General features: G+C 45.5%; 1 protein-coding gene across 5 annotated transcripts; it reads right to left on the reverse strand.

Annotated features, from left to right (window-relative positions):
* Positions 1-221: 221 nt before the first annotated feature.
* COPS7B (COP9 signalosome subunit 7B) lies at positions 222-26,760 on the reverse strand. Of its 5 annotated transcripts, XM_082630671.1 has the most exons (7): positions 21,306-21,428; positions 19,437-19,614; positions 14,818-14,893; positions 12,473-12,561; positions 9,453-9,655; positions 7,417-7,522; positions 222-1,462 (listed from the first exon to the last, which is right to left on the reverse strand). In XM_082630671.1, exons 1-7 carry the CDS (start codon positions 21,377-21,379, stop codon positions 1,304-1,306), a joined length of 885 nt encoding a protein of 294 aa, XP_082486797.1. In that variant the 5' UTR covers positions 21,380-21,428; the 3' UTR covers positions 222-1,303. The 5 variants fall into 5 exon arrangements, with proteins under 5 accessions (XP_082486797.1, XP_082486801.1, XP_082486798.1 ...); XM_082630675.1 differs by lacking the exons at positions 19,437-19,614; positions 21,306-21,428 and adding an exon at positions 26,614-26,760; XM_082630672.1 differs by lacking the exons at positions 19,437-19,614; positions 21,306-21,428 and adding an exon at positions 17,943-18,181.
* Positions 26,761-27,003: the final 243 nt, after the last annotated feature.

Below are 27,003 nucleotides of genomic sequence, written 5' to 3' on the forward strand. Positions count from 1 at the left end.
ATGCAACCTCACATTCCACAGTCACATACATTAAATCTACTTTTTTTTCTCTCTCTCTCTAAAATGTGCTTTTTCTCTCTTTAATATCAGTCCAGGACCTCCACCTCCCCTTAAAAAAAAAAAAAACAAACCACCACCACACACACACATACACACACCCCACCCTCCAACCAGGTGAAACTCCCCGGCGATTAGTCTATAACAAATATTGACACGAGGGGGAAAAAAAAGCATGTTGAAATGTATTAGAATCAGAACCTGTACAAAAAAAAAAAAATTAAAATATAACCTGAAACTGTTCAAGTTCAGAAAGGCTAGTCAAGTCCTTTTCTCTTGCCAGGAGAATGCCATCATCAGAGGGCTCTGGGTCACCGGCCAGGGAGGGTGGGAAGAAAGGAACAGAAGCAGCAACAGATCCTTCACCAGATAGAGGGGCCTCAACACCACCATCCCCACCACGGATGCAGCCGGGAAGAATTAAAGATCTCGGGAGAACAAGTGTTGGCAGACAGCCCCAGTGGGCAGCCGGGGGCCTTCCCACCAAAAACCAGTCTGAGTAGTCAGAGGCGGCAGGGAGCGAGGCCGGCGGGGAACACCAAGCCGGAAGAAACTTCCGCCACCCAGCAGACCCGCAGCGACCCCCACGGGTGCTCAGGTTCCAGAGGTTAATCAGCCCGGTGCTCGCAACTAACGAGAGATCGGAGCTGGGCATAAGAGGCTGAAAACCCGCAGGTTTAGTAAACACAGCCCAGCATCACATCCCTCCATGGCCTGATCTGAGCTGCCAACAAGGGATAAGGCAGGAGAGGGAAAACAAAGCATTTGGATACCTGGCTAGGGCGCCTGCACCATTGTGGGTACTGTGGCACATGGGGCTGGAGAAGGAGTGCCTCCCGTCACTCAGAGAGGGGCCTCCTTTGCAGTCATCCCTGTGGGCCAGTTAAAGCTGCTTCCAGCTTATGACCAGCCTGACAAAATGACACGAAGCAAAAGAAAAAATGGGAGGGATACAAGCCCTTAGACAGAGACAAGAACCTCCTGGAGGGAAGCTGGGCAGTGTCTGGCCCTGTTGGGATGGCATCCGTGGAGCCCCTGAGTCTGAAGGGAGCAGCTGGGGAAGAGGGAGTGGGAGAGGGAAGGGAGTTAACGGTTCTTCTGGAACAGTACCAATGTGGGGGGAGGCGCTGGTGAGGGGACGGGCAGGTCTGGAACTCATGGAAGGTAGAGAGGGGAGGAAATAGGCCCTTGGTGTCCCCTCCCCACCTGACCCAGGCCTGGTGAGTGCCAGCTGCCCCAGCCGGCCCTAGTGGCGGCTGGAGACCAGACCTTTCACTTTGGACATCTTCTTAGTGGGCTGCCTCTGCTCAGCGTGGGGGGGACACTCTCGTTCAGCCAACTGTTGCTCCATCTCCTGAGCTGAGGAGGACGCGGTAGCTTTGAGTGTCTTCTTGATGTTGGTAACCTGGAGGGAGACACAGAATTGGTGTGATCAGCTTGTAAGCGCCAGAAACTCACTGCAACTTGTTCTCGCTATAAGGGGGGCCATGCAGGAAAGAAGCCAGACTCCTCTGCAAGAAAATCTGAGATTATCTTCAGAAACTCAGATGAGAAACAAGCAGGGGCTGCTCATGGAAGATACATGCAAATGAGTCAAGCAAAAAAGTAGAACTACTGCTTTCTTGGTTGAAAATGGGGAATAAGCCAAGTGGTAGTGGACCATTTGGCAAAAAGGTACAACACAGCAAGTGAAAGAAAGCACTGGTTAAAATGGCCATAGAAAAAGAAAGGGTGACACAAGATGCTATACTCAGCTCATTACTGTTCACATATGAAACCACAGATATTTTCACCAGAACTTTGGGAATACAATTCCCAAATTCCCATGAGCCCTTCTTGAATAAGCAACTAGAGGATAAACTTCAGCCAACTAAGTGACAAATGACAAAAAATGTAGTAAAAGAAAAATGCGACCACAGTACTGTTTTCAGCATTCCTTTCTTCAATTAACAGAGAGGCTCCAAAATATTTAAGCAACTCCTAAACATATCCTATGCAATATCTGTGTATTGTTCTAGGATGAATGTTCTACCATTTTTTAATTAGTTCCCAGTTTGTTTTTCACTTATGCATGGTGCTCCTGTGAACAGCCCTCCATGTTTACCTTTGCATACTTTTGTGAACACCTGTGGAGGACATATTCCTAGAACTGAGCTTTCCACATCAAAGGGTTTGCACATTTTACTTTAGTAACTATTGCTATACTGCCTTCTGAAAAATGATTGCACCAACTTGTCCTTCTAGCAATTGCGTACTCCTGTGCCCGTATTTATACACATTCCCCAACACCAATTCTAATGGATTGTTCATGCCTTTGCCCTTCAGCTAGCTGAGGTGTATTGGTGCAGAGTGAGGTGTATGTTTGTCGGTAAGAAAGTAAGGGGGGGACTTCCCTGGTGGTGCAGTGGTTAAGAATCTGCCTGCCAGGGCTTCCCTGGTGGCGCAGTGGTTGAGAGTCCGCCTGCCGATGCAGGGGACACGGGTTTGTGCCCCGGTCCGGGAAGATCCCACATGCCGCAGAGCGGCTGGGCCCATGAGCCATGGCCACTGAGCCTGTGCATCTGGAGCCTGTGCTCCGGAACGGGAGAGGCCACAACAGTGAGAGGCCCGCGTACCACACACACACAAAAATAAATAAATAAATAAATAAATAAATAAATAAATAAATAAATAAATAAATAAATAAAATAAAATAAAATAAAATAAAATAAAATAAAATAAAATAAAAAAGAATCTGCCTGCCAATGCAGGGGACACAGGTTTGAGCCCTGGTCCGGGAAGATCCCACATGCCGCGGAGCAACTAAGCCCGTGCGCCACAACTACTGAGCCTCCACTCGAGAGCCCGCAAACCACAACTACTGAAGCCCATGTGCCTAGAGCCTGTGCTCTGCAACAAGAAGCCACCGCAATGAGAAGCCTGCGCACCACAACGAAGAGTAGCCCCCGCTCGACTCAACTAGAGAAAGCCTGCGTGCAGCAACGAAGACTCAACGCAGCCAAAAATAAACAAATAAAATTTTTAAATAAATAAATAAAAGAGATACTTGTTTTTGTTTTACTTCAGTGTATTTTGATGGCCTTGGGGGAGAGATTAAGAAATGTGATTTCTCCGTTGTCACCGCTTTATAAAATAACAAGGTTTGTCCAGTTTCATATGTTTTCTAAGCATTCATTCAAATGCCTATTTACCTCCTCAAGTAGCTTTTTCTTATAGAAACTATCTCCCAATAAGCTATTATTTCAGGTGCTCAGTGACCCTGGTAAGCCAGGAAAAGAAATGAGACTTACCCCAAGGAAAAACCTGGTTTATTCTGCACTTCTGACACGCCACTCAAGACCCTGTACCTTCCTTCCCTTCCACAACATGTGCCCTCCACTTGAGCCACGCTAGTCCCCGGCCTCACACCCGGAAGCAGTCATTTCTTCTGCCTTGTTGCCTTTCCTGCACCCTGTTATTCCAGCCTGGGCAAGCCTCCTCCTTCGCTGGCCACCTCTGACCCTACCTCTTCCACAAACCCGTCCTGACCACTAACCTCCCCATAACCTATATTGCCTGGCAGCACCCTCTCACTCTCGGATGGTGGCCTCCTGTGTGCTGTGTCTCCTCTGTGTTTCAGGGGTTCACATCTAGCTTCCAGTAAGACTATGTACTGACAAAGTTGAGTCCTCCACAGTCAGGTAAACATGCCATAGGGAAAAAGAGGGCTTCTTGGGCAAGTGTCTCTTAGCCTAAGAAATGAGGTCCTTTATCTTAAACAAGGCCTCAGCCTGGATGGGGGGAATGACGTGGCTCACAGTGGGTACTATTATGGATATGTCGTGCTCAATCAGTTTGATTGTTAGCATTTTAAACACAGGGAACTCACGAAGTAGACTGCTGAGCCAATAACGGACTCTCATAGTTGAAGGGGAGTTAAGAGTCAACTAGCTTTTTGTAATAGCTGTGCAGGTCTACCTGCAGATAGCTCCTTCCGGGACCCAAGAGTGGCCACTCATGTAGGTCCACCAGTTAAGCCCATCTCAGCTTCAAGAAACCATCCTGAGAAGTGTAACTCCTCTTTCACAGAGACACCCTTTAAACGATGACTAATATCCCGCAGACTTTTCTTTGGCCTAAATGCCCTTGACCCTTCTAATTTTCTTCCTTGAGTAGTCTGGCTTGCAGGCCATCCCCATCCCATTACCCCAGATGACCTAGAGTTTGCCAAGCCCCTCAAATCATGGGCCTCAGGAATTTTCAGGTGGGACTGCGCCTGCTAACAAAATCACAGCCTAGTTCTACTAGAGACTTTAAATATTCAGGCAAAAGGAGAAAGAAGAGAGTCTTAGGGTAGGAAAACCTCTTTGAGCTATGAGGGCAGAGCAAAGGGAGACAACAGAAATAGAGTGCACAGTGGGGAAAGGGCTACATAGAAAAGAAGGACGGGGGATGGAGAGAAGCACTCTCCAGGAAGCACCGAGCAGCACACTCTTGGTGCAGCATACAGCCAACAGGCTCAAGATCTGTCACTAACTTAACTCCGGGGGCATTTTCTACATAAAGAAAAACAGAGCTTACTTTGTCCAATTATGCTCTATTACCTACCTGACTGGAACACAGCCTATTTTGTGAATGCAGCAAGAACTACAGATGGACATTCCAGAGAACATCAGACTTATAAGCACACTGAAATATGAAGAAAAATACACTCCAAAATCAAATGTAAATGAGGAGGTGCTTTGTGGAGGTGATCATTACCTCCCCTCCAGAGTATCTGCTCAGAGGTGAAGAAACAGCTCATAATGTTATTGTTCTATCTCCTCCAGGTACGCTGGAATTGTAACTAATTATGTGCTATTTCTGTGAAAAACTAAAAGGAGAGAATATTCTTAGGCAGTTTGTGATAGGGCTGACTTCGTTAAGAGGGAAGACTCTTAAAGCTAATAGTCAACAGAAGATAGCTGCTGTTATAAGAGGCTGGGAGAAAAACGTCAAGTTTTCCCCTCTGGGAACAAGCAATCTAACTTAAGGACAAATAAAGAAAAGATCAACTCAGTTAAGAAAATGACTAAAAAAGTTAAGTCAAGAGTAACGGAAGCATAAAGACAAGCAGAATAGGACAGAATTACAGCTGTGTTTGTGGTTCATCTGTTTTATTTTCAGGTCAACAAATACTTAGTGAGCACCTTCCACATGCCTTCAGCTGGGGGACGGTCAGCATCCTACACATAGTAGCCAGATCATGCATTTGTGAATGGAAAAACTGTCAAGGCTCTGGGCTTTGACCATGCTCCCACTCTTCTCATACTTGTCTGTTCTAGATTTCCTAGAAGATTATTAAATTAGTAGACTGTGTTAATTGGTAGTGGAGGTGACCTTGGAGGTTTCCTCAAATGTCTTTCTCTCAACCTTAATCAGATCCTTACTGCCACCTGGTGGCAGCGTCAGGCTCTGCCAGCAGGAGCAGCTGTGTTTTCCAGCAGTGGGCCGCTGAGAGCAATCCAGGTGTGCTGGCTCTCATTTAATAACCGTAATTTAAGGAGCCCACACTGTTGTCTACGTATTGGTCGTGCCTCAACATTAGGCAGTGCCTTCCTTCATCAGATGCCATTTTTTCTGGAAATAAACTTGAGCCATTCAAAATTCTAAAACTAGTATCATTCAGTTTTGCAAACGACCACAGTCAAGCCCACCACCTGCCACACAATTAGCAACAGTCCAAGCACAATGGGGCAGCCAGTAGCGATCAGACTCCTCCTCCTGGGCCACCAACCAGGTTTAAGTGTGTGTCAGGCTATCCCAGGTCAGGTGGGAGTTTCGCCTCCAAATCTACTGTTTCCAGGGTTTGATGTACAGGGAAGAATCAGTGAATATTGTCCTACTTTGCTCAGACATCAATCCCAGGTCAGAGAAGTGACCAAAATATTCAAGAGGGGGATCACAGAGCTTATTAGAGAAGCTGCAGGCTTACTTTCCTAATTGCATCTCTCTTTGACTAATGCTAAATTAAATATAGTTCACACTTCTTTGGCTAGAAGTAGAGTTAAAAATTTACAGTGGGGGCTTCCCTGGTGGCGCAGTGGTTGAGAGTCCGCCTGCCGATGCAGGGGACGCAGGTTCGTGCCCCGGTCCGGGAAGATCCCACATGCTGTGGAGCGGCTGGGCCCGTGAGCCATGGCCGCTGAGCCTGCGCGTCTGGAGCCTGTGCTCCGCAATGGGAGAGGCCATAGCAGTGAGAGGCCCGCGTACAGCAAAAAAAAAAAAAAAAAAATTTACAGTGGATGGAACATTCACAGAGTAGGTATGCATATATATACAGGGATGTGTGTATCTGAAATAAATGCACTCTAGTTCATGAAAGCAGAGTTCAGCAGTCCACTGACACTTAGAGGGTGTGCCTGAAATATAAACACTCATTTGAGCACCTATTATGTGCTCATTAGGCACGGGACAAGGAGCTGCGCTTACAAAGACCAGGTTTTCTTTTCAAGGAGTACATACAACAGAGCAGGGGAAATCTTCAAATTTTACAAATCCCCCTTAGAAAGGCACAACTACTTATTTCTTATGTTCCTTAGCTGTAACTCTGGGTCCCATTCTGCTACACTCGAGGATACCTGACTTCTAAAATTCATTAAATACCATTAATGCTTCAAGCTCCATCACGCTAGAAAAGGACTTTCAGTGCTAAAATTCTGATCTTCAGGGCTCCAAACAAATTGGGAGATGGCTCCACAGGTGTCCAGGCTATAGGCAGACAAACGCCCCTTAACTCAAGGGCTGGAGCCTGAGTCTCTCCCAGAGGCTAAACATGTCTTGAACAACCAGGCGTCTACCACCACAATCACACACTTTTATCTTCACTTGCATTTCACCCACCGAAGTTTTTCCTTTTTCAAGATGAAACATATCATGCGTTTTAAAAGGTTACAACATACACATACAGATTAGAGAAGAACACAGTGAACACTATGCACCCACCACACAACGTACGGGACAGAGCAGCACCGGGGCCCTGAAGCCCCACGTGCCCCAGCCCAGCCGCACCCCTCCCTCTGCCCCGCCTGGGAACCACCATCCCTGCATCCATCTTTAAGACCCATCCCCACACTCATTTCTTTTGCTCTACAGCTGCAAAGTGCGTGTAAACTGAGGAATTACAACAGTCCTCTCTCGGAGCCCGCTCACGCTCTGGTGACCAGGAATCAGAAACGAGACGGACAGCACCAAGAGGGGGGCCTGGGTCGCACTCACCTCTACCCCAGCACCTCACCCAGTGCCCACTAGCAAGTGAGTGCTGTTTCATCTACGCCAAGATCACAAGACAAGGGACAAACAGGGATAGCCTGGAGTGGGGACAGGCGTTCTCTTCCTCACCTCGGCCTCTACCTGCTGCTGAGTTCGGCTGTGGTTCTCCTTGTACTGGTTGGCTCTCAGAACTTGCTGCTCGATGCCCAGCAGGACTGCCTCGCAGCCATCACACCTATATAAGAGATAACCAGCCCTGAGCCCCAGAAAAGCCTGGTAGTTGTCCTCCAGCCTCCCAAATCTCCCTCCCCGATTCCTTAGAGACTTCCTGTAACACTCCATCTGCCAGGGCTCTTGCCCCTTCACTCCTTCAAAAGACAGGTGTTTTTGAATACATAACATAGGGCATATGGACACAAACGTGGAGGATGTGGGGTGGTTTCTTAGAATACAGCTTTAAGTGCCAACCTTTGTATCCCATGGGAAAGCTTCACAGACTGTGCAATTAAAGGAATTAGGAGAGACTTCACAGGTGGCACTGATTAATCAGTTTTCTCAACAGAAAAAATTATTTTCTAAAAGCATCCTATTTTGAAGATTGCCCTTTTTCTCAGAAGTGTGTTACTTCCCAACTGCCACCCCCTCCTCATTATATCATTTTCCCCACTTTTTATTTTGAAAATTTTAATACGTTAAAAAAAAAGTTGAAGGTATAGTACAATAAACAGCCACGTACCCTCCACTTTAGAGTCAACAGTGGGGAACATTCTGTGTATTTGTGGTGCCACTCTACATACCAATTTTGTTTCAAATCTAACTCCAATGCATAAAAACAAGTTGTAAGAATTTGTACTAGTAAACATCCTGGAATGGGGGCTAGAATAGGCCCTCTGGGTGCAAACACGTTGAAGCCAGACTATGGAGGTGAAAAACGGCGTCAGTCATCTCAAAAACGGAAAAAGACAGCCAACTTTAGTGGGACTGGAAACCTAGATTTTGTATGCCAGACCATTTTCATGTTAGGGGTGTTTTCTAAGTTTATTTCCCATTTAGTCTGACTTCACTATTTTAAAATCTTTTGAAAGTTCCTGCTTGTGTCAGATGTTGTAAAGGGAAGGTGTCTGGAGTCACACTTGGGACAGAACCTGGGGTAAAGCGTGGGCAAGTACATGCCTGGGGATCCAAGAGTAGCTGAAGTGAGGGAAACTTAGGGGCTGTGGAGCCCCAGAGGGTCAAAGCTGGGCTGTACATCCCTGGATACACACCTCTAGAGGCTAAGCCAGAGAGTCAGTCTGTACATCCCTGGATACACACCTCTAGAGGCTAAGCCAGAGAGTCAGTCTGTACATCCCTGGATACACACCTCTAGAGGCTAAGCCAGAGAGTCAGTCTGTTTAAAGACAAAATGAACCCCAGCCCTCTGCACAAAGTCTGCCTACTCTGCTTCATGACCTCCAACGTGCCATGTGCTGCCTGGGAACACACTCTCCTCACCTCCAGTTATACTCTCACCCTGGCCCTCCTTCACAACTCAGTCTTGAATAACACCATAACAAATCCGTGTAGAATGTGCAACAGCTCTTGCGAACATCAAATTCCATTAAAATAGAGTACATGCAAATGTTCCACTTCCTTTTATATACCAGAATATGGTTATCAAATATTCTGTATATGAGTCTGTGTTCCAACTTAGAATAACGCATTCCTTGTCTTCAATATCCGTCACAATATTTTACAAACACTAGCCCAATGTTACTGATGCCGAACTTGGTTCTCTTATCCAAAGAATCTTACCAACACTAATTCCCAAGCTTGGTCAAACACTGAGGATGAGTTTGCAAAGCACAGGATCAGTGTCACACAGCGAGGCTTCAGAGGCTCCACCTGCCAACTCTGGGCATTTTACAGCCTGCTACTAAATGGCCCCCAACTGCATAGAACAAGAACTATTTTACAACCATGGCACTAGGAAACCTCAAGTGATTCCTACTGCCACACAGCTGTAGTCACAAATGCAGCCCCACTCCCTAGCTTGCTGTCCCAAGGCCCCAGCTCCCAGGCAGCCCCAGCTGATACCTGGAGACCACATTTCCCCAAACAGAGGCATAGGGGATGCTAGGTATCCCCTCCCTAAAGAGGGGGGCACCTCCTTCTTTGAGCCTCACCATTCATGCAAGGTCTTGACAATATTATTGATATCTTTCTTTCGGATGTCACGGCCAATGCAGAAATCCACTTCCAGCAGCTGGTTTCGCTGATCCAGCTTGCCCTGGATGATATCAGTGTAGACAGCCTCGATGATGAGGTCTTCCAGTTCCCGGAGATTCCGCATCTCCAGGTCCTTCAGCAGCACGGAGTAGGGGATACACTACAGATAAGGTACATGTGATGTTTACAAAAACCATTGGTAAACATTAAAGAAAATTCAGGTTATTACTCAGATAGCCAACATATGCCTCAGGGTTTTGGGAAATGCAGTCTAGTGGTAATTATTAACATCTATGGCAACAAGAGATGGATAAATGAGCTGTGAGACCTGTGGGATCCAAACAAGACCCACAGCATCTAGGAACGCATTCTCCTCCATCCTCTGCCTCCTGGACTTTGCTCAGCTTCCAGCTTTCATGCTCTGAAGCATACTCTTAGAGATCCCAAAGACTCTTTCTAGAGGAGAAAGGGATATCCTCAGTATCTGGCACTCTGCTGCCTTTTGGAAGCTTGCAGAATTTGTATAAAATGCCAGATCATCAAAAAAAACTCCCAAGAATCTCAGACACTGGAGAACAAACTGGCTGCTTGCCCAGCAGAGCACAATTAAAAAAACTTACAGGCTAACGCATCCACCTACAGGTGGCCAGTGGATACTGCAAGCTCAGAGGTCATCCTGAAGTTTACATGTTTTCTGGGTCTCTTACAACCAATGTCAATTCCCCAACAGTAGTCCTGTAATGGACTGTACCAACATTCTGCATGACTCCAAGACAACTAGATATCTAAATACCAGTTTTCTGTAAATCCTATGATACATCACTATTAGTTTGAAAATTAACACAGCAATCAAATCTGCAGAAACAAGAGGAAGATGTATGAGGAGAAGAGGGCAAACATACCTGGGGAGTTTTCTATGACTAAAGGTCTGAAATCCAGGGTTGATACAGGGGCTTAGAATGACAGGTTGGACAAAGGATTAATCTCCGAAATATACAAGCAGCTCATGCAGCTCAACAGCAAAAAAACAAACCCAATCCAAAAATGGGCAGAAGACCTAAATAGACATTTCTCCAAAGAAGATACAGAGATTGCCAACAAACACATGAAAGGATGCTCAACATCACTAATCATTAGAGAAATGCAAATCAAAAGTACAATGAGTAATCACCTCACACCAGTCAGAATGGCCATCATCAAAGAATCTACAAACAATAAATGCTGGAGAGGGTGTGGAGAAAGGGGAACCCTCTTGCACTGTTGGTGGGAATGTAAATTGATACAGCCACTATGGAGAACAGTATGGAGGTTCCTTAGAAAACTAAAAATAGAACTACCACACAACCCAGCAATTCCACTACTGGGCATATACTGTGAGAAAACCATAATTCAAAAAGAGTCACGTACCACAATGTTCACTGCAGATCTATTTACAATAGCCAGGACATGGAAGCAACCTAAGTGTCCATCGACAGATGAATGGATAAAGAAAATGTGGCACATATATATACAATGGAATATTATTCAGCCATAAAAAAGAAACGAAATTGAGTTATTTGTAGTGAGGTGGATGGACCTAGAGACTGTCATACAGAGTGAAGTAAGTAAGAAAGAGAAAAACAAATACCATATGCTGACACATATGTATGGAATCTAAAAAAAAAAAAAAAACGGTTCTGAAGAACCTAGGGGCAGGACAGGAATAAAGATGCAGAGATAGAGAATGGACTTGAGGACACGAGGAGGGGTAAGGGTAAGCTGGGACGAAGTGAGAAAATGGCATGGAAATATACACACTACCAAATGTAAAACAGATAGCTAGTGAGAAGCAGCTGCATAGCAAGATCAGCTCGGTGCTTTGTGACCACCTAGAGGCATAGGATACGGAGGGTGGGAGAGAGATGCAAGACGGAGGAGATATGGGGATATAAGTATATGTATAGCTGATTCACTTTGTTGTACAGCAGAAGCTAACACACCATTGTAAAGCAATTATATTCCAATAAAGATGTTAAAAAAAAAAAAGAAGGACAGGTTGCAGAAACGAGGGAAAAAGTCACTCCTACTCTTTGCTACACTTGAGAAGTTCATGATCAGGACCAAAAAAAAATTCAGGTCCTCATTTCCTAACAAAATAGGCCTCCCACCTGAAGTGCCCAGCTGAGAATCAGAAATTTGTGATTAGGCCAGATAAAATAATTTTAGCAAGTGAAACAGCAATCCAAGATCAAATATACATCTCTCCAGCTCAATCACAGAGGGGAAACGCAAAAAGCAAACTTTTTCAAAGGCACAGCCCCACAAAAACTGAGACATTTAGGCTGGGATTGGGCAGAGAGCCAAAAATCAACTATAAATTAATCAAACCTGGATCTTCTTTGTTAATGGCTATGAGCAGTTGGTTGCACGTCTTTTTCTAAAAAGAACTCAGAGGTATAGTGGAGTGGTATCTTACAGAAGGTTAGGGTCAGAAGTTAGCATAGAAGGCAAAAATTCCAATTAGTATAATTAACCTTGAAAATCCCCAGAGGAAGGCAGCATATTAAAAAATCTGTCTCTCAGTAAGTTCAACATAGCAAGTTTTTCCTCCAGCACGGGAACAGTTCACTGTGCACTGAGCAACAGCTGAAGCAGTTAACTTGCCTTGAGATGTCTTGCTGTTTGAAAAATCTGTATCTTGAAATAGCAGTCTCCTTTAAGCATGGCAAAATGCTCACAGCACGTGGGGTACCTCGGCATGCCAGAACTGAGACCTGCTGATTCACAATCACTCCTGGGCATACTTTTCCTAAATGGAATGGTGAGTAATTATCTACACTATTTTAACTGTTATATTTTTCTCTTTTGTCCTTTGCCAGGCAAATTTTATGCATTTATGACGCAACTCTACTGTGTGTAGCTGGGAGTTCCCACACTGATGCCAATGAGACACCTGCCTCGAGGTAAGGAGGAAGACAGGAAAGGATTTGGACCGTACCTTCATCCTTGACGCCAAGCTCACGATGGTAAGGTGTTTCAGCTTGTTCTGCTGAGCTGTGCTCAGTTCTGGCAGGCTCTCCTTGTTGGCTGCTCAGTCCCACCCACCACAAAAATCAAGACACAAAATAAAATTAGGATTTCTTCATGGAATAAGCGCACCAACTCCCCACATCAAACCTACTATTGAATCACTGTCATGACTCTGCACTTATTCACTAGGCAAATGTTCCATAAGCACCTCCCATCTTCTCTGAAATACCACGTCCTTCCAAAGAAGACAAAACTGAATCTCTACACACAAGAAGCTTAGTCTCCTAAGAAGCTGGGCATGAGTGCACAAAACGATATGACAGTTCTCTTACTGGAGTTCTATTTTCAACATGTCTTCACTGAGCGTCTGTTTTGTGCAATGCACTGTCTTAAGTGATTCAAGGGGAACAGACGGGCCTTGTCAGGGCTGCTACACTCCGCAACTCCAGGAGCACCAGGTACCACCCAGAGTTGTGCAACTCAGTGGCCCTGGACTTGTCCTCAGTCTTACCATCCAATGTTTCAACAGCTACAAATGCAAGAGAACTACCAGAAGAAAGGTACAAACTACCAGAAGAGAACAAGAGGGTGAGGAGGAAGGGGAGAGGCAGAAAGGGAAAAAGAGAGAGGGGGAGAGGAAAAGGAGAGAGTGCAAGTGAGTGCAGTCACACTGGGGAACTGGGGAGGTACAGGAGGCAAAAAGAAAGAAAGGTGGACTATGAGATGATCCTTGAAGGACAGGCAAGATTTTAGCAATAACAATAAGAGCAACAGTAATGTCACCAGCCAAGGCAACATATAAGCCAAAAGCTTTACTTAGTGTAAGTGCACACACAGACCCACTCATATGTACACACATCCAGGTGGTCCTCACAACAGCCCCACAAGACAGATTCCCAATGTCTTCAATTCCTTATCCATAATGCTGGATTCCAAAGAGGTGAATCCACACTGCTTTTTCTCCCTCGAGCACGGTGCTGAAATTCATTTGGTGGCAATTCCTGACCTAAATTGAGTTAGGCTTTTTATCCCACTTGTTGGGAATATTCATTTGTTTTGCTGCAAAACTGTGAATGTGTTTGACTACCGGTGCTGCCCACATCTCTCGAGGGTGTTACATTAAAAAGTATATGCATCATATTACCTTTTTAAAGTCCCCAAAATTCTAAATTATGAAACGTCTAGCCCAAGAAGTGCAGATAAGGGGTTGTGGACCTTTTTATTACTCCCATTTTACAGACAGGGAGACTGAGGTACAGAAGATCATTTAATTTACCAAAGAACACACAACTATTGAGGTGCACACAGAATATAATGCAAGAATCCTGGTTCTAGAGTCTGTAAAATGCTGCTCTTTAGTGAGGATGGAAACAAAGGATACACGCATTGGAACAAAGTGAAGGTCAGAAAAAGCTGGCAAGTGGCAACCTGTCCAGTCTGGCAGCAGCACCGAGTAAGTAGAAGTGACCATGGAGAAAGAAAATGAGAAAAAAGGGGAAGTCGAGGACATAGTAGAGAAGACCCTGAGTCATACCACTAAAATAAACTGCCAGGCCTATGTCATATCACTAAAATAAACTAGGGAAGCCAGACAAAAATGGCTTGGGTGGAAGGTAGGTTAGTGTTTGGACATTCATGCACCTCATTCCTGATATTTAAGATTCTAACTTATCAATACAATGACTCAAATGATCTACAAAAGAGAATGGGGTAAGTAGATTATGGAGTATTCGATTATGGAATATTAAAAATGACTACAAAGACTTAAAACATGGATAAATTCTTATGAAATAAGTGAATAAAGATATAAAATGGTATACATAATCTAATTACACCTACATATCAGAAAGCAGAAGCACAAGGAAGAAAAGTCCAGCACCATAATGCTAACAGTAGTTTAATGGGAGTACAAGTGACTTTTTTCCCTGTTTTCCAAACTTTCTTCAATATGATGATAGTATTTAGATAAAATTTACAATGCTTAAATACTTTACAAAGTATTCTGACATTTCACAACACTCCAAGTGTTCTACAAACACCAGTCCTCAAGAATCTCATCTGGAAAATAAACAAGGGCTATATTTATGGATGAGCATAAACATAGTCCCCATTTACCCACTGGGAAATAAAAGGTGGGAACGAAAGTCCTCATGGGAGGTCACCTACAGAGCATAGTAAAATGAGAAACAGCCAGGTTAGGAAGATACCACCCCATGTTTTATATCCCCTACCTCAGTGACTCTCATGAAGGCAACATATCCAGACAGAGCAACATAATTAAGAAAAGTCTTTAGAGGACCTTAACCAACTCACCTATGTAATCTGGGTATGTTCCATAGGCAAACAGGTTCAGCAACTGCAAATAAGCAGCATTACCTCCTTCTGCAAGCTGAGGAGGAAAAAAAAAAGCAGTTCACAGACCGAGCTACCAATCACTGCAGTGTTCAAGAAGAGGGCAGGTGATCACGTGCCACAGTTCTGTACCGTTTTATTGCTTGGTCCCTGAGGTCCCTTCCAACTGAGTCTTTGGGAAAAAATAAATAAGGCCCCAAGTTTAATTTTTCTCTCTCAGGAATACATGCTTTATACTACACAAAGCATGCCCAGGAGCTACTTCTGTCACACAGATGCACGCACACACACACAAAGCAGTAAGCACTGGGAGCAGTTCAGGTTTGCTCAGGATTCCCTTGCCATCAAAACAGACTGGAGGGGGCTTCCCTGGTGGCGCAGTGGTTGAGAGTCTGCCTGCCTATGCAGGGGACATGGGTTCGTGCCCTGGTCTGGGAGGATCCCACATGCCGCGGAGCGGCTGGGCCCGTGAGCCATGGCCTCTGAGCCTGCGCGTCCAGAGCCTGTGCTCCGCAACGGGAGAGGCCACAGTGGTGAGAGGCCCGCGCACCGCAAAAAAAAAAAAAAAAAAAAAAAAAAAAAACAGACTGGAGGGGCTTCCCTGGTGGCACAGTGGTTAAGAATCCGCCTGCCAATGCAGGGGACACGGGTTCAACTCCTGGTCCGGGAAGATCCCACTTGCCGCGCAGCACTAAGCCCGTGGGCCACAACTACTGAGCCCGCGTGCCACAACTACTGAGCCCGCACGCCTAGAGCCCATGCTCCACAACAAGAGAAGCCACTGCAATGAGAAGCCCGCGCTCCACAACGAAGAGTAGCCCCCGCCCTCCACAACTAGGGAAAGCCCGTGCACAGCAACGAAGACCCAACACAGCCAAAAATAAATCAAATAAATAAGTTTAAAAAAAAACAGACTGGAGCAGCCTTGTCAATATACCAGCTTGGTGGGTACAGCACAAGCCACTATCAATCCAAACTGAAAAAAGTATAGGGTTGGCTCCAAGCTTTAGGACTACATGTGGACTGTGAATGCTGGAGATTAGCACAGCATAAGGTGTGACAGAACAGCCCAGCTGGGACAGGAAACCAGGATATCAGCCCCAAATAAAAATTTTCATTAAAATTACTTATTCCTCGCTAATGCTAATGGCAAAGAGCCATCTGCAGAAGAAAAACATAAGAGACACTGTTCTGCCAGGAACTGCTGTACCCTGCTCTGCTGCCAGTTACCGTAACTGGGTGTTTCCCTTACTCACAAATATGTACCTGTTACTCTTCCAATGTACCAAACTCAATAAAGTCTAAACAGGAACCAAGTGGTATTCTGTGGACACCAACAATAATACCACTTGATTTTAACCATCTTTTTAAAAAAGCTTCCAAAAACGACGTCTGTAATTTCTGACCACTGAAAGGCAGCTAGCTTATTCCCAGCTCACATATGGAAAAAAACAAACTACGGGAAGATAAGGGTGATTCGCTAAGCACTCCAGTGAGAACCCTGGCATCTGAATAGCCCAGCCTCTGTCTCAGGTTACCAAGAATCTCCTGAGGCCCTGAATCAGAAGTGGAAGAGACCATCAAATCTAGCCCCTGCTTTTCAGACAGACGATTACAAAACTAGCCATAAAGGACTATTTTCTCTAAAGCAGACACTCCAAAATTTCTCCCACTGGACTACGTCAACAAGGTCTTTCTGGCTTTAATTTTCATCCATCTCCTCTTACCCAAACTTCCATATGAAACAACCACCTGGCATATTCATTCAGGCTTTTCACAAACCTGAAGAGACACACTACCCTTTGGTCATCTCTTCTTTTGAAAAATGATGAGCTACCAAGCCATGAAAAGACAGGGAGGAAATTTAAATGCAATATTACTGAGTGAAAGAAGCCAATCTGAAAAAGCTCCATATGTATGATTCCAACTACACGACATTCTGGAAAAAGTAAAAAGATCAGTGGTTGCCAGGGATTAGAGGGGAGGAAGGGATGAAGAGGCAGAACAGAGGACCTTTAGGGCAGTGAAATACAAGTGTGAACCCTAATGTAAACTACGGTCTTTGGGTGATAATGACGTGCCAGTGTAGTTCCACACTGGTGGCGGATATTGGTAATGGGGCAGGCTATTCATGTATGAGAGCACAGGGTATATTAGAACTCTCTGTACCCTCCTCTCAACTTTGCTGTGAATCCAGAACTGCTCTAAAGAAATAAAGCCTATTAAAAAAACCCTCAGTTTTCTTAAATTTCCCTCACAGGATTCCTTTTCTATCTCTGGTAATTAAATTTTTACTGAAAGCCTACTGTGTGTCAGGCTACATAATAAGCTCTAAGTAAACAATGGTGAGCACAACAGACCTTACCCTCACAAAGCTTACAGTCTAGCAAGCCAGGCTGACATTAAATAAAACTTTACAATTAAAAAATAAAACTAGGGGCTTCCCTGGTGGCGCAGTGGTTGAGAGTCCGCCTGCTGATGCAGGCAAGATGGGTTCATGCCCTGGTCCGGGAAGATCCCACGTGGCGCAGAGTGGCTGGGCCCGTGAACCATGGCCGCTGAGCCTGCCTGCCCGGAGCCTGTGCTCCGCAACGGGAGAGGCCACAACAGTGAGAGGCCCGCGTACCACAAAAAAATAAATAAAACTAGGTCTTCCTGTTTCCAGCTGTTGCAGGGAGAGGAAGTGATGCCACATCCACACATCTGCAATGGATGATCATGGGGAACTGCTCAAGTTTACTAACTAAGAGGAATAAGCAGACGTACAGCAGCGAGTCCAGTAACGTAAAGACCCACACTCCTTCTGCTACAACGAGCTGATTCACAGCAGGGCTACGGGCATGGAACCGGCAGCCAATGGCAAAGGTGTCCTAGTGTCATGAAGAGAAGAACTGGCCAGCAAAAGTCAGCCACCCCACGTGTGGACCACCATCAACAAGAATGCCTGGGCGACGCTCAGTAGCATCGTGCACATGATCCTCAAGGACAAGTACTGCCCAGATCTGCACATGGTGGCCGTCAGCAGAGCAGGCACCACCCTGGGCAGCCAGGAAGAAGCTGTGATGGTGAAGAGGAAGCCAACCCACCCCACCAAGAGCTCCTGAGCACATCCTCCAAAGTAAAAAAGATGTCACCAGACTTTTCGATCAATCAATATAAACGTATCAATCAATAAATATAAAAATATCCAAAATGGGAAGTAGAGGTTGAAAAAGTATAAGTTGCTTTACATGTCTGTTCCACCTGGTTACTCTTCACCAGATCTTCTCATTTTTAAGGCACAACAACCAAAAGTGATACCCAAGGTTTTAATAACAACATCAAACAAGCAAACAAAGCAAAAAGGATTACTTCCCAGCTTTTCATGTCATATCTTTTTTTTTTTTTTTTGCCAATGTTGGGGGAAGATGTGGAATCTTTTTTTTTTCTTTAATTAATTTATTTTTATTTTTGGCTGGGTTGGGCCTTCGTTTCTGTGTGAGGGCTTTCTCTAGTTGCGGCGAGCAGGGGCCACTCTTCATTGTGGTGCATGCGTCTCCCACTATCATGGCCTCTCTTGCTGCGGAGCACAGGCTCCAGACGCGCAGGCTCAGTAGTTGCGGCTCACGGGCCCAGTTGCTCTGCGGCATGTGGGATCTTCCCAGACCAGGGCTCGAACCCGTGTCCCTTGCATTGGCAGGCAGATTCTCAACCACTGCGCCACCAGGGAAGCCCTGTCATATCTTTTTTACACACCTTCTTCAGCACAATACTGCCCTTTTCACAGGAACAATATATTCTTTTTTTAAAAATAAATTTATTTATTTTATTAATTTTTATTTTTGGCTGTTTTGGGTCTTCGTTGCTGCGTGCAGGCTTTCTCTAGTTGTGGCAAGTGGGGGCTACTCTTCATTGCAGCGCACAGGCTTCTCGTTGCGGTGGCTTCTCTTGTTGCCGAGCACGGGCTCTAGGCATGCCAGCTTCAGTAATTGTGGCACGCGGGCTCAGCAGTTATGGCTCGTGGGCTCTAGAGTGCAGGCTCAGTAGTTGTGGCACACAGGCTTAGTTGCTCTGTGGTATGTGGGATCTTCCTGGACCAGGGCTCGAACCCATGTCCCCTGCACTGGCAGGTGGATTCTTAACCACTGCGCCTCCAGGGAAGCCCAACAATATATTCTTCATTCATGCCCATCTCACGTTCAATAACAAACATTTTCTGCTATGTATGTACCTGACCAATTTTCAATGTCTATATTTGCACTGGAGGTTTTTTGTTCCTAAGAATGACTGAAACTACCCCTGTTAAACATCAGTCCATGCTTATGCTCTACTTTTCTAATTTATCAGGTTCAGTTGGATTTTTCCCCTATCTTTCAAATTACTAGCAACCCAATCTAAATTTGCCCCAAATTCAGATGAAAACCTTGACCAGAAGGAGCCCAGGACATCATCCTTGCCCTCTTCCCCTGCCTCACCAATTCCTCAAAAGGATATCTCATGGGTCCACAATGCTTCAGCACTGAAATTCCTTGGAAACCTGGAGAATCACAGGAAGGCTGAGAACAAAGAAGATGGAAAAATTGTTTAGAAACGGCTTGTACCTCCTGCACATTGGCCAGCTCCAGCAGTTCTCCGAAGACATATACTCCAGGAGCCTCCAAAACTTGGCTTATGAGAGCAGTGAGGGCTGAGCCACTGGTACCTTTGGCTAGTAAGATAAACTGTTCCAGGAGGTTACTTGAGGGTTTCTGTTCACCTGCCATTCTCTGGTCTTGAGATCTGTCCAAAGAAAAGTATTTCAGTCATTCTTCCTTCTCCTTTGCAAAGTCTATGCCTAGTTCATGCTGGATCAGACATCAGAATACTTTAATTTTACAGTATTCAAAAAGAAAAAAACAGCTCCTCAGTCCAGATCTCACTTTGTGAGATGGGTAGCGTTTAACTGGGAGTTAAAGGGATTTTGTCCTTATTCAGAGGTTTGAAACACATTTAGTAAAAGCCACTTCATTCCATCTGGCCCTTTGCCAAAGGCAGCACCTTCCAAGACCTTTAACCTAACCAGGACCTAAAGAAACACACAGGAGTATCTCAGTAGGTATCTTCTATCTACTTCATTTTTAGACTCTGGTTAAGAAGCAGAGAATCTTGCCAAAACACAGAGGCAGCAGATGTAAGCAAAAGTAATCAGTTACAGCTTCGGTGTGTCATTAGAATCCCACCTACAGCCAGATACAGATAAGGAAAGACAAAAAGCAGACAAGAAAGATGGCCCATTTATCAAATAAGTCATTGATCAGATAGAAAAAGGGGGAAATCGTCTTGAAAGATAAGCAGCAACATATTCAAACTAAGAAAATACACACATACATGCTGTGTAAGTCCATGAGGAAAATCCCTTTATTTGGCCTCCTACGGATATGTGACATTTTACCAAACACGACTTCAGAATTTGTACAAAATCTCAAGAAAACAATAAAAAGACTTGAGAAAACAATGAAGATATAGTATTACCATCCTCAAGACATTAGGACAGGAGGGTCCCTCAACTGTATAATCTACTTTCTACAAGCTGGGTGTGTGAACACACACACTGCGTATCTATTCTACAGGAGTTCTCCATGAGAAAAGATTACTCCTCCAAAAATGATATATACTGGGCAGTGTGACAAAATGAAGAAGTATAGTAGAGTGAAAAAGACAATAAATCAAAAAAGGTTAGCTTCGTGCAAGAGAAACTAAGTTTTCCTTTGGAGGCAAGCACCAAGAGTGGCAGCCCTTTCACAGTATTACAAAAGCAAGTATGTCGCTTCATCCAGGGTTACCTAAGAAGCTCTTGTCAGAAACAGCAAAAATGAAGTGCTAGGGAATAAAGGTTGCTGAGGGAAGGGGAAACTGGCGGGAGAGGGTAGGAAGGAGATGTCGGGGGAAGGTGATGGTTAGGAGAGGAAAAACAAAACCCTCGCTTCCAAGTGGACACGTGCGAAGACACTGAATGACAGGGCGTGGAGATGGAGAAGGGGTAGAAAAACGGACAGAACTTCGGTCCCTCAAAAAAACCTCGGTCTAAGGAGCAAAGCCCGCGGGGGCAAAGAGATGAGGAGGCGCCGATAATCGCTTTCTTCTGCAGCGGGAGAGCCCGAGGAGGCGGCTAGGAACTCAGGGGAGATGAATTCCCATCCTAGGGGGAGGCGCTATTTTGATGGACGGCAGAGGGGCAAAGGAGCAGCCTTTACGGGTGGGGAAGCGAGAGCAACCGCGGTACGGATGCTGAGAGTCGCGGACTGGGGTGGACTTCAGGGCGGGTGGCGTGTTCCAAGCAGAGCCGCGGGTGCAGGGTGATGAGCCGCGGGTCGCGCTCCCTGGAGCGGGGGCGGGGCGGTGTGGCCGAGGGCTTTTCCCACGGCTGGCGCTAAGCCTGAAGGCCCAGACGAACCTGGCACGCCGGGTCCCACCCTCTCGCCGGCCCCTACCTGTCCTCGCCGCCTCTCCGTCCTCTCGGTCGCTGGCTTGGCCTCCCGGCGCCTGCCCGCAGGTTGTCAAGCATCCATGATCGGCCCGGCGTCCGACGCTTTTCTGCCTCCGCCGACCCGTTGCCCTTGCGGCTCCCCCGGAAGCCTCCCGCCGCTGCACTCGAGTTCCGCCCACACTAGGTTCCCCCGCCGCGTTTGCCGCCGCAGACCTCCAGTGCGGCCATGGCCGGGGAAAGTGGGTCCCGAGCCGGGCTGTAGCCCAGGACAGGGTGGGGGCCCTGAGGAGAGGAATATAGCCTAGGTAGTACTTGGCCCCCCAACCATCGCCATCACCATCCTGGGCCCTAAATCCATCCTCTTTGGCCGAGCTTTACCCTCAGAACTTCCGTAGGGCAACTGTGGCTACCCTCGGGGTACAGAGACATACTAAGCCTAATAACTACCGTTTACTGAGCGTTTTTCCATGTGCCATGTGCTGTACATTGTCTCACTGAATTCTCATAATAACTCTAGGCCTGTAATATTATTCCCATTTTTCAGGTGACATAACTAAGCCTAAAAATCCAAAAGCCAGGGACTTACCTGGTGGCGCAGTGGTTAAGAATCTACCTGCCCATGCAAGGGACACAGGTTCCAACCCTGGTCTGGAAAGGTCCCACAGATCATGGAGTAACTAAGCCCGTGAGCCACAACTACTGAGACTGCGTGCCACAACTACTGAAGCCTGTGCACCTAGAGCCCGTGCTCCACAACAAGAAAAGGCACCACAATGAGAAGCACGCACACTGCAAAAAATAGCCCCCGCTCGCCGCAACTAGAGAAAGCCCTTGCGCAGCAACAAAGACCCAACACGGCCTTTAATTAATTAATTAATTAATTAAAAAATCCAAAAGCCGGTAAGTATCAAAGTCTGCTTTGAGGGCTTCCCTGGTGGCACGGTGGTTAAGAATCCGCCTGCCAATTCAGGGCACACGGGTTCGAGCCCCGGTCCGGGAAGATCCCACATGCCACAGAGCAACTAAGCCCATGTGCCACAACTACTGAGCCTGCGCTCTAGAGCCCGCCAGCCACCACTGCTGAGCCCACGTGCCACAACTACTGAAGCCCGCACACCTAGAGCCGGTGCTCCGCAACAAGAGAAGCCACCGCAATGAGAAGCCCACGCACCACAACGAAGAGCAGCCCCTGCTCGCCGCAGCTAGAGAAAATCCACGCACAGCAACCAAGACCCAACTCAGCCAAAAATAATTAAAAAAAAAAAGTCTGCTTTGAAACCCAGGCTATCTGAAGCCAAAGACCATGTTCTTCATCTTTATTCAGAAAATATTTTAAAATAAGCAGAAGATGGGTTGAGCCAACAATGGTTCTGTGACCAAAATGACATTCGTGGCGTTGCATTTGGTACTTACCAACTCCCCTGGAAGATGGATAAGAATGCCACGTAACTGAACACTTAGGCTGGTTCCTTTAAAGTATACACCACAGACTTTCAGGTCTTGAAGATGAGAAAAAAACCCTATTTACCTTTCGTGCATTTGGGTGCAGAAATTCGACAGATGCAAAGGAGCTGAGCACAAACGCATTCATTTATTTAAAAAATTTCTTTAGCACGTATTACGTTCTAGAAGTTTATATGAAGATAAGACAAGGCTCTTGCCCTCAAAAAGCTTCAATGTGTTAAGTGCTCTGAGAGAGAAATGACAACACTTTGGAAGCACAGAAGAGAACGTGTTAGGGAAGAGAAAGTGGGCATCTTATGGGCAAAAAGGGGAAGAAAAGAGGGCAGTGACCATAGTCACAGAGGCCTGCACTGTGCAGCATACACGAACGCAGAGAAGAAACCTACAGTGACTGGAACCCAGGGTTCAAGGGTAAGAAATGAGGGCTACAGAGCTGGAGCCGGGTCATCAAGGTTCTTGGAAACCACATGCACAGCCCTATACTCAGTAAAAACCTAAATACAGCAAAGTTCCTACCTGGGAGAGCTCAAGGTTCCTGGGAGAGACAGGTCCATCTGACTAGGACAGATGATGCCACAACGAGCCCCAGGGGTACAGATAAGTCTCTCCTGGCTGTGTCCTGGAGAGAGGTGATTTAAGGAAGGCTTCTGGAGGAAATGAGGCTTGAGTTGAGCCTGGAAGAATGAGCAAGCAAATCAGAAAGAATACTAGCCACGTAAAAGAGCTTGTTTGTTTGTTTTACCTTAAGGGCACGGGGGAGCTATTTAGGGTTTTTAAGCTGTGGAGGGGTCTGAATAATTGCCATTTTGGACACTAGCTGCTATAGGAATGTATTGGATGTGGAGAGAACTGGAGGCTGGGAAACCCTTGAGGTGACTGATGTATTCCAGTTAAGAGATTGTAAGATCTTGAACAAAGGTAGCTGCAGCTGGGCATGAAATAGAAGGGTCATTGTCGGAGACATTTAGATACCTTAGAATCTATCAGACCTGGTGACCAGTTGAATGCAGGGATAGAAAAGGAAGACATCCCCCAGGATTCTGGCTGGGGAGGCCAGAGCTGTCTGGAGGTGGTGTTAGAGGACAGGGCTGCAGAGGAGAAGGAGCAAATTCGGTGGTGGAAGGAGAACAACTAAGTTCTGTTTAAGTTCATAAATATTCCAGCTGTGCCTCCACGTCCTCCAGAATAATGTCCAGACTCCAAGGCTGCAGTTAAAGCCCTTCTCAGTATGCCTCCCTCCTACCTATCCAGCTTTGTCTCTCCCCACCTCATTAGAGCCCAAATTCCATGCCTTCCCGGCCTAACAGGACTCACATCTTCCCTCTCTGACACCAGGGCCTATGCTCAAACTTGCTCTCTCTTCCTTTTCACAGTGCTCTTCCCTCATATTTGTTCAAATTCCACCAACCATGTAGACAAAGGTTTAACCAATGCAAAAAGCACTAATCATAAAAAGGAAGCATTGAACTATGGCACGTGATTAAAATGAAGAATTTCTCTTCTCAGAAGACACCAGTAGAAGACTAAAGAGGCAAGCCACAGACTTGGAAAAGATATCTACAAAGCATGTATCGGAGAAGGAACTCCATATCCAGACTATATAAAGGACAACACATCAATAAGATAATTAGCCCAATTAAGAAAGTGGGCAAAAGACTTGAACAGGCACTTCACAAAAGAGGACATCAAGTAACCAACAAGCATATGACAAGGGCTCAACACCAAAGACAGTGTAAATGAAAATTATAATGAGATACCACATTTAGCCAAAATGGCTAATATTTTAAAAACTGACACCACCCTCTATTGCCAAGGGTAAGAGTCAACTAGAACTCTCTCATGTTGCTGGTGAAGGTGAAAATTGGTACAAACATTTTAGAAAACTGGCAGTATCTACTATTGCTGATCGTATGCCCTCCACACAAGCCAGCAACTCCTCTCCTAGAAATAAATGCATGAGTCCACAAAAAGAAACATTTAAGCATGTTCATTGCAGCTTTGTTAATAAAAGCCAGAAACTGGTAAATGAAAACCTAAATGCCCATGAACAGTAGAGAAGATAAATGGTGCTACATACATACAATGGAATACTACTTAGCAATTAAAAAAAAAAAGCTACTGCTACATACAACATGGATGAATCTCACGAAAATATTGATGAACGAAAAAGGCCAGACTCATATTGTACTTACTGTATGATTACATTTAAATGAAATTCAAGAACAGCAAAATTGATCTATGGTAATAGAAGTCAGAAGAGTAGTTATCAGGATGGAAGGATGCAGCACTAACTGGGAAGGGGCACCCTGGGAAGGGTGCTGGAAATGTTCAATATCTGGATTTGGGGGTTGGTGACAGGTGTATACATATGCAAAAACTGTGCTCTTGCTGTATGTGTTACACTTCATTAACAAAAAAGATATACAGATAAAAATTTTTAACACAGAAAAAAATGCTACCCATGCCACCTCCTCAATCAAGTTTCGCCAGCTGAAATACATCTTTCCATGGGGGCCTCTGTAGCATTCTAATGTCCTTTCTTTTGTGCCATTCATCACAGTTCATCTTGAATTTCAGTAGAGTCTCTTTATTTCCCTAACTAGATGGTTATCTTGCTTGTGGCAGTGACCATGCCTTTCACCTTCTACCAACAGAGAGTCTGGCAAATAACAAAAGCTGAAAAGGGTGTTTGTTGAATTACATGGAAGGAAAACGTGGGTGGGTGCCCAGATAGGCGAAAGGAGTACAGGAAGAGGAAGGAAGGCCTCGTAAAAGAGATAGCAGATCTCCAAGGAAACCTTAAGCTACAAATTTACCTAGTTTCTGAAATCATATTAAATGTTGCCTTGAGTAAAAAAGAACAAATCAAAACACCAAGTCTTACCTAGACTGAGGATAAACAAACATTGCACTCCTTCACTTGCAGGAAAGCCACCAAATAAATGCTTAACTAATGTCGACTGAAGAAAAACGCACAACCTAAAAGTTGTGAGTTATGTTTTATTTGGGGACCTTACTGAGGACTATAGCCCAGGAGACAGCCTCTCAGATAGCTCTGAGGAACTGCTCTGAAGAGGTAACAGAGGAACCAGGGTACAAAGGAGTTTTTGCTGAAAAGAAAATATGTAATTGAACATCAAAAGATTACTGCTAATCAACAAAAAACAAACATCTCAAATAAATGATTTTAGTGCTTTTCTATGTATGGGAAGATGCAAGTGTCTGAGCTCATTGAAATTATTCCTTAGATATGCATCTTAATTATCTGGGGCAAGTATCCTGTTTTTCTCCATCCTGAATTCCCCTCTGGGCCCATCTTCAAGGGTGGCTTCAGTGGCTGATGGCTTGTTGGTGGCCAAAATTTGTTGTTGTTTACTGGAATGGCAGGCAACATTGTTTATTGAAATGGCAGACAACACCTCTGGGTGTTTCGACCTTGACGGGAAGACTTCACCAAGGAGAGTAAGATCGCATAGCCATGCTGCTAAAAATATCATCACCCTAGTGTAGTGGAAAAAGCCCAGACTGCAAGAGACTTAGAGCCGAATTCTAACTCTGCCCCAACTTGCTGTGATCCCTCAACAATCTCTTTGCCTCTCTGGGCCTCAGTTTCTTCATATGTAAAAATAACAGGGGTTGGATTAGCAAATTCTCTGAAGTCTGACTGTACTGATATTCTGAGTATACAATCGATATCTCTCTCAGTCCAACGCAGGAGCACACCAGAAAGCCCTGCAAAACACCTAAACGGCGCCCCAGGCCAACGAACAAGTACGACTTGAAGGAGTCATTTGTTATATTATCTTTCATAATTTAATCAGTGTTTGTGTCTGTTGTTTCGTCCTTACCATGATTTGCAGGAGATTTCTGAGTTCCATGCAAACAGAAGTTACCTCTCTGTGGGCTGTCATCTTTTGAGGCTGAAGAGGATCTTCCCGCCTGGTTTCAAGTCTAGGGATTCAGAAACCACGAAACCTAGAAGCAGGTTTATGAACTTGCGCGCACTGCGCGGCACACTGGAATCGAAGTTACAGAGGAATTGAGTGCAGGGAATGCTGGGATTTGTAGTCCCTGGGCTTTCTGTTGCGTGTTGGGATCTGTGGTCCCCCGGGCTCTCCCCTGGAATGCTGGGAAGTGTAGTCTCCGCCACATCGCACAGGGCAACCCGCAGTTATCTCAGAGCCCTACTGTGCCCAGCGGCAGGAGCGGGCTCGAAGCGAGCCTCTGCAGATCTGAAG

Source organism: Mesoplodon mirus (assembly GCF_964341445.2).
Source record: "Mesoplodon mirus genome assembly, chromosome: 8".
NCBI lineage: Eukaryota > Metazoa > Chordata > Mammalia > Artiodactyla > Ziphiidae > Mesoplodon > Mesoplodon mirus.

Excerpts from the sequence above, each read along its gene's own strand:
- COPS7B (XM_082630671.1), bottom strand. The coding sequence starts at position 21,379 with ATGCTTGACAACCTGCGGGCAGGCGCCGGGAGGCCAAGCCAGCGACCG. Across the intron at positions 19,615-21,305 it reads CGGAGAGGCGGCGAGGACAG|ATCTCAAGACCAGAGAATGG; the intron begins GTAGGGGCCGGC and ends TTCTTTGGACAG. Across the intron at positions 12,562-14,817 it reads AACATACCCAGATTACATAG|CCAACAAGGAGAGCCTGCCA; the intron begins GTGAGTTGGTTA and ends GGGACTGAGCAG.